General features: G+C 36.9%; 2 protein-coding genes across 2 annotated transcripts in view; one reads left to right on the plus strand and one right to left on the minus strand.

The window, feature by feature from the left end:
• LOC106532513 (phosphorylase b kinase regulatory subunit beta) overlaps positions 1-5,863 on the minus strand; it is a gene marked incomplete at its 3' end in the record, with an annotated part of 29,417 nt that extends 23,554 nt beyond the window's left edge. The window contains 3 exon segments of the mRNA XM_014028580.1: positions 1,759-1,845; positions 4,929-5,060; positions 5,788-5,863. Of these exon segments, the coding sequence (XP_013884034.1) occupies positions 1,759-1,845; positions 4,929-4,983 (142 nt within the window).
• Positions 5,864-6,164: 301 nt separating this feature from the next.
• itfg1 (integrin alpha FG-GAP repeat containing 1) overlaps positions 6,165-7,082 on the plus strand; it is a gene marked incomplete at its 3' end in the record, with an annotated part of 106,248 nt that continues 105,330 nt past the window's right edge. Inside the window, 1 exon segment of the mRNA XM_014028579.1 lies at positions 6,165-6,567. Coding sequence (XP_013884033.1) covers positions 6,354-6,567 — 214 coding nt within the window. The 5' untranslated portion in view covers positions 6,165-6,353.

The following is a 7,082-nucleotide window of genomic DNA, read 5'->3' on the forward strand; positions in this document are numbered from 1 at the left end:
GTTCAAATCGTTCAAATCGCGCTGCTCTAATCACGCTTGAGACGCCGCAGCACTTCCCGACGCTGCTTGAAGCGCGTCCACCATAGACTTTGCAAGTAAACCTGKTGCTCCTGATGCTGAAATCGCGATTGGTGTGAACGCACCATTACTGTTGCTATWGACTCTTGTTTTGAGCTGCTGGTACCTCCAGGTGCTGCCAACCAGGTGCCTGCTATAAGATTTATTGTCAAGAAGCATTGTAACAACAAAATAATCTACCAAACACGCATTTGCTTACTTTTTGGGATAAGTTTATATTACTAACGTGTAGTTTATACCTGAGATTTACTACAGTTCATTTTGATACTGATGTGTTTTATTGTGTAACCCTATATGATATTGATACTGAGAGTTTATAGTGGAAGGAAACGTTACCATGTGGTGGTTTTTTATATGAGACTTATTTTTGTTATATCAGTAAATCTGATTTTATAATACAGTTTTCAAATAAGTTACTGAAATTATGTACTTTATATATACACATCTGGTTATGATGATAAAATACATGTGAAAATATATATATATATATATATATATATATATACTGTATATGTGTGTGTGTGTGTGTATACACACACAATTTATTTCTTGCAGCCAAATGAATTGGCCTAAATCCAAAGGGGCAATCGAAGCAAGCACAGAAATTAAGAACTATCCTGTAGCTGTATGGCAGTAAGATAGGGTTCTGTATGTGTGTGTGTGTGTGTGTGTGTGTGTGTGTGTGCACGCACACGTGTGCCTGTGTTTGTGTGTGTGGGAGGTGCAGCCACTGTCACAGTGCTGCACTCACAGCTGTTGGTAATTCAGCAATCAGTGTTAATGTGTATTTATCTCTCCTGCAGGGAAGCTGCAGCCTCCTTTACTGATTACATATCTAAGAATTATCACCTGTGCAGAGCTCCACCAGCTATCACCAAGTTTGCCCTTCCTGACTTCTTAGGAACTTCTAGCCTTTTCTTCAGTTTTATGAAACAACAATCAATCGTTTTATTTTGTGCAATCTGTACTCATTCACATAAACAGTTTATGGAAAAGTATGGAATCTTTTCTGTTTCCTATTTAGTGCAATCAGGACATAATAAATGCATTGATACTCTTATTAGGAAGTCTACAGTCGCTGCCTTCAAGAACATGTTTTCCAAAGATATCTTGGTAATTCTCCTTCATAGAGTGTACATATACGGATCTAAAAATGAGTGTTATTGCAGCTGTGACTGATTCTTATCTACTTTCAATATAATATTTTGACATTAACAATTATATTCTGTTTACATGCTAATAATTTGTGAACCACAAAACAGTTTTTATATAACCATACATCACATATTTATAACTGATTTACTTTTAGAGTCAGTTGATTGATTGATTTTATTTTTAAAACAGGAAAGATTAAGATTAACCCTAACCTGATCCACTCAAGATGACCTCCACAACTAATCAACATCAGTCAATACAAAAATGACTACAACTCTGTCCATTTTGCAGATACTAAGCTAATATTGAATGTGGTAGTAGCTGYGAGTCATTCACAACACAGACACTGAGCGTGACAGCTTGTGATCTTACGTAATGTGATTTTTAAAGTGTAACCAAAATGGCTACAGCTCATTTTATTTCTCAACATAAAATGATTTGAGTCCAAAACTCTGGCATGGAAGACTGTTGGGTGAGAAACAATCTGGCTTGAAATGCTGTTACCAATGAAAAGCGAACACTTACCAGCATTATAGTAACGGTCCAGTTGCTCCCACAGGGGTTCATCATCCCTCTGGAGATTGGACAACTTCATAGGTTCATAGATGGAGCCTGAGGACCAACATCTTTATTACACACAAACACTGACTCGTGTTAGCTTTAAACCTGATGTCTCAATAACATGTCTTTGAGAATGTTTTATAGATAAGTCCTGTTTCCTGATCAGCATATACATCTTAGCAAATAGACTTCGTAAATATTTAACCTTCTTTTTAAATATAAAAGAAAAAGAGGAGCAGAGGATGCAAACAGGCACACAAACACAAAATTCAGTTTGTTTGTTTTCCCACTGCAAAACATTGCATCACAAAGGGCTCAGCGCAAAAAAAAAAAACAACAACAGTCACGCCAAGAGCTACAATTTCAGGCAGTAATGTGCAACCTCGACAAGGCYGGCATTTCCCTTTGAGCTGGGAGAGCACTGGGAACCCCCCTCTGTTAGGCTTTCTCCATTTTTCAGACAATTTTCATTTTGTTAGATTTGCATTTTAATAGGTTCGACCTTGGGTCAATACCACAGGTACAGAAAAATTCACACTCTTACTCCAATTAGCATAATTTCCATCAGCTTAAAAAGTTGCAAGGGACAAAGCCAATCTTTTTTTTAACACTTTAAACGAGCAGAGTGGAATAATTTTCATCTTGAACGTGAGGATAGAAAAAAAGTGTGAGCTTTCAGTGTTTGACTGGGTTTAAACAATACCCATGAAGACCACTAAATCCCACTTTATTAGGGCTGTGAATGTGTTTTTGTGTCGCTTTGGGATCTTTCGGGCTCGTAGCAGACGAACAGGACGCCATCATAAAAGAGCTGCGTGTATTAGCAAAACCTGTGATTGCAATATTCCTGCTGCATATTGCAGTGACAAGGTCAGCTGTGATAAACCCACATTTCCTTCACCCCTCTCTTTATTTTGTCATCACAGCACTATGCTTCAGCATTTTTTTAACAACTATTATTTTTATCAGCTGCGGAACACCTTGGTTGCCAAACATACTTAGCACAAAAGCTAAGGAAATGTGTGTTTAGTAGATAATTTCTTAGTTGTAACAATGCTTCTTGCCAATAAATCTTATACCATTGGAAAGTCTGGTAGTTTCCCTTTTAAACTGTGCCACATTTGTAAGGAACATGCATTTGTGGGATGAGCAGTAAAGCTGAGTATGTGGGTTGTGCATATGAAGATTTTGCCAAATATTCTCTGCCAAACTATTTCTTTTATGCTGCGTTCACACCGAACGCGATTTCAGCTTCAAAATCGCAGCCAACGCTGAAGTTGGTCGCTTGTGCACTTTGAAGTCAGACGCGGGTCAGCTCTTGAAGCGCTGCACGGCAACAGCCTCCCCGCCCCTCCCTCCTCTGTCCGGCTCTGTTTAATGTCGGACGAGGAAGTGGCTTTGCTTTATTTGCAGAGAGCAAGAGCATGTCACGTTCATCAGATAATTAATTCATAATTAATTCACCAGATAATTCAGAGACATTCTGAGTTTCATCACCCAGGAGCNTTTTCAAATAAGTTACTGAAATTATGTACTTTATATATACACATCTGGTTATGATGATAAAATACATGTGAAAATATATATATATATATATATATTATTGTTGTGTCTTGGGTTTTTTATGTACTTTTACATTATATTTTTACAAGCATTAAAGAAAAGGTTTGTCACAATGAGAAAATAAAAATGGATTTGTGGAGTGTCTTATAATTTATTTACATTTAAAACCTAAAAAAATGACCTCATTCTTAATGATACAGATGTTCAAGATAAACCAGTTTGGATGAGAAGTGGCAGTACTTGTATCTACAACCTCAATTTTGAAAAAAATTTTTTTTGATGTTGGGGAAATTTTAAATAAAAAGAAAGTGCAATGATTTTCAAATGTCATAAGTTCATATCATATACACAATGGAACATAGCAAACATAACATGTTTAAGCTGAGAAATTGTACCAAGGTAGTTTTGCTGACCTTCTGAACTTCAGGCCCTCGGAGGCAAATGGACCAAAAACAGGTCTGATTCTGTTATGATCATAACTGCATGAGCTCAGCAACCTGTCTTCAAACAACTATCTGTAAACACAGTTCATCCTGCCATCCAAAAATGCTGGTTAAAGATCTACGGCCCAAATAAGAAGCCATATTTAAACACCATCTAGAAACAGATGGTCTGAGCCAAAACTCATTTCAAGTGAATAAAATTATGTAGTCGGACATTTATTATTATTATTATTATTATTATTATTATTATTATTTTGGAAACCACAGATACAATATATTCTGTATTAAATAAGAGAAACCGATGTTATCAGCACTCAGCTCTAAAGCCTTGCTCTCTGATGCTATGTGGGTACATTATTGTCTGTGGCATGTGCAGCTCACACATGTGGACAGGCACCATCAATACGGAAACATATATACAAGTTTTCGAGAAACACATGCTCCCATCCAAGGTTGTTTTTTTATTTTTATTTTTTTATTTATTTATTTATTTTTTTTTGTTTTGGGAAGACCTTGAATATTTCAACAAGACAATGCTAAACTATAAACTGCATCTGTTGCAACAACAGGGCTTTGTATTAAATGTGTTTTGTTAAAGTACTGGCCGGCCTTCAATCCAGACCTCTCACCAACAGTAAACATTAAAAAAATAATAATAAAATCTCACAAAGGCCTGATGAACAGCTAGAATTTCACATCAGACAAAATACCTCCAGCAGCTGGTCTCCTCAGGTCCTAGATGTTTGCAGACTCTTGTTAAAAGTAGAGTGGATGATTCATGGTGATAAACACGCCCTGTTATAACTTTTCTGAGATGTGTTGCCATCATTATATTCCAAATTGTCTTATTGTTTTTCCTAAAATAGAACAATTTCTTAAGTTTAAGCATTTGATTTGTTTTATGTTCCACTGTAAATAAAATATGGGTTTCAGAACAGAAGTATAGTTAATTTAATTTGCTAAATTAATATGTAATCTGTGTTTGCTTCGGACACATGTGTGTGTGGGATGGCAAGGTGGGAAAAAAACCCAATACATTCAAACAAACAAATCATGGAGGACTCCAAGGGGCTGAAGGCTGTAGGACCCTTCTGGTGAAGCTGACTCTGATCTGCTGCCACTACTTACCGATTCTGAGAACTCCCCGATGGGGCCGGGATACCGCATCCACTGAAACAGCCATTCTCAAAAGGTGAAATTAAGGCCAACCGTCTCTCTGTCTCTGCCTCTCTCTCTCTCTCTTTCAGCTAATTCACAAATCTACAGCAATTCACAGGAAGGAGTTAGTAGCACAGAGTTAGATTTCAGACATGCATGAATCATCACTGATTACATTCAATGAATTACTGATGATCATTTATAGCATGCAAGAAACCACACTGCATTTTACTTTATTCAGAATCATGGACATTTTTAACATTTGGAAGAATCAACCGAGTCTTAAACAGTAAACAAAAACAATTACAGCACTACTTATAGTAACGCTTTCTTAAGTTGGTTTAGTTTTATTTGAAAGGTGAGGGGAGCCGATTTGATCTGAATTAGATGAAATGTTACCTATGAGCTAAAACAGTTTATTATTTTAAATATCGGTGTAATTATTGTGAGTTTTCTGTAAATAAGACTTCCTGTTATGTTTCTTTTTCGTTCACTCTCYGTGCACACTGTAAAGTGCTAAGGCAAATCCACTTTACCACTACATTTCACACTGTCAGCGGGTTTCTGAATAATATTTGAACATAATGAAAAACAACACAAAATACGTAAGCGTTTGTGAACAGTCAAAGTGAGAGGACCCTAAAATAGCGGCTGAGTACAGCGCAAAGTGCACCCCTGACCTTTATGCTCGAACCATCACCGCAGTGGACAAGAACAACAAGCCACGTTTAAGCCAGYGCAGGACGGAAACGCGACACAAACACAAGCTCTGGCAGAAGAWACTACCGGGCGTGTCACACTTTATAGCATGCGAAAGAATGACTCAGACCTCTTTTTGATCTGGCTTTAAGTTCCAGGATCTTCCTGCTGACATCTGCGAGGCTCGCCATATTTACACACTGTCAAATTCACGAGCAGGTGAAAGGTTTTCATTTGTGTGTGGGCTTCAAAATAAAACCTAAAGCTTCATAATCAGCAGTCAATGTTCAATATTAATGATATTTAAACGAACTTAAAATAATGCATTACTATTGGAAGCAAGTATTAACGATTTAATTAGAATAATGATGAATTTTATTTATTAATGCACCACGTAAACTGCATAAGGCATTTATTTTGAAAAGCAACCTTCTGTTCATTGCTACCATTCAGAAGCTTTACACAGCTAACAACGTTTGCTACTCATGTGCACGACACTGACGTAAATAAGAAAYCGTCGTAGTGGCATCTTTTGTGCATTTTTAAGCTTCTTTTCTTTACCTGTTTGCAATATATTGAAAAAAAAACAGGACATATGTCTAACTTTAAAACACAACTTGATTTAGTAAGCTTGTTATTTAGGGAAAAAAGGAGCTGTCTCTCCGAGCTGTAAAGCAGAGTGCCGTATTACGGTAGATGGATGTTGTTATGAGGAGTTGCAACTGTAGAAGGATGTTCATATTAAAAATAAGCCATTTGGCGTTTTTGTTWCTTATCTTTGGACACTATACCACGTTTGCTCTTCAGGATGTCACAGCTGAGCTTTTCAGGAGCGAAAATTATGGCACGGTGGCGGCYTTTGGTGACCTTAACTCGGATAAACAGACTGACATCTTCATCATCAGAGAGCGTAAGTTGCCTGTGCTTATGTTTGTTTTAACTGCTTTTCAGTACAGCCTTACAGCTTGTCACTAGTATTTAGTTTGAATTTAGAGTAATACTTATTAAAAACTGTACTACGCGGACCTGAATCCATTTGTTAAATATTTTAAAAAAACGACTTGAAAAGGGGCATTCCCTTCAGGTATGGCCAAGTTCCATTTAACATTACACACAGCTGTTCAAATGACCAGCATGCGAAATGCCARGAGATTTTCTTCATTAGAATGTATTCTAATGTTGATTTATTTAAACACYCACGTGTCCTTTCTGATTTGACAAGTCCAAAGTTACAGTCTAATAATTTATTTAAAAATGGAGGTTAAGAAAACTACTCTAAAGGTGTAATGTTTTCTCATCTGTTAACTTCCTGTTTCTAAAGATTTGCTGCACTGGGACTGTATGAAAAATAACAGTCTTGAAGATTTGTTGTTGGAGACATTATTGTCTAGCTTGTGCTATGACATCATTCGGCATCTAGAAACC

The sequence above is a fragment of the Austrofundulus limnaeus genome, unplaced genomic scaffold (genome assembly GCF_001266775.1).
Source record: "Austrofundulus limnaeus strain Quisiro unplaced genomic scaffold, Austrofundulus_limnaeus-1.0 Scaffold784, whole genome shotgun sequence".
Lineage (NCBI taxonomy): Eukaryota > Metazoa > Chordata > Actinopteri > Cyprinodontiformes > Rivulidae > Austrofundulus > Austrofundulus limnaeus.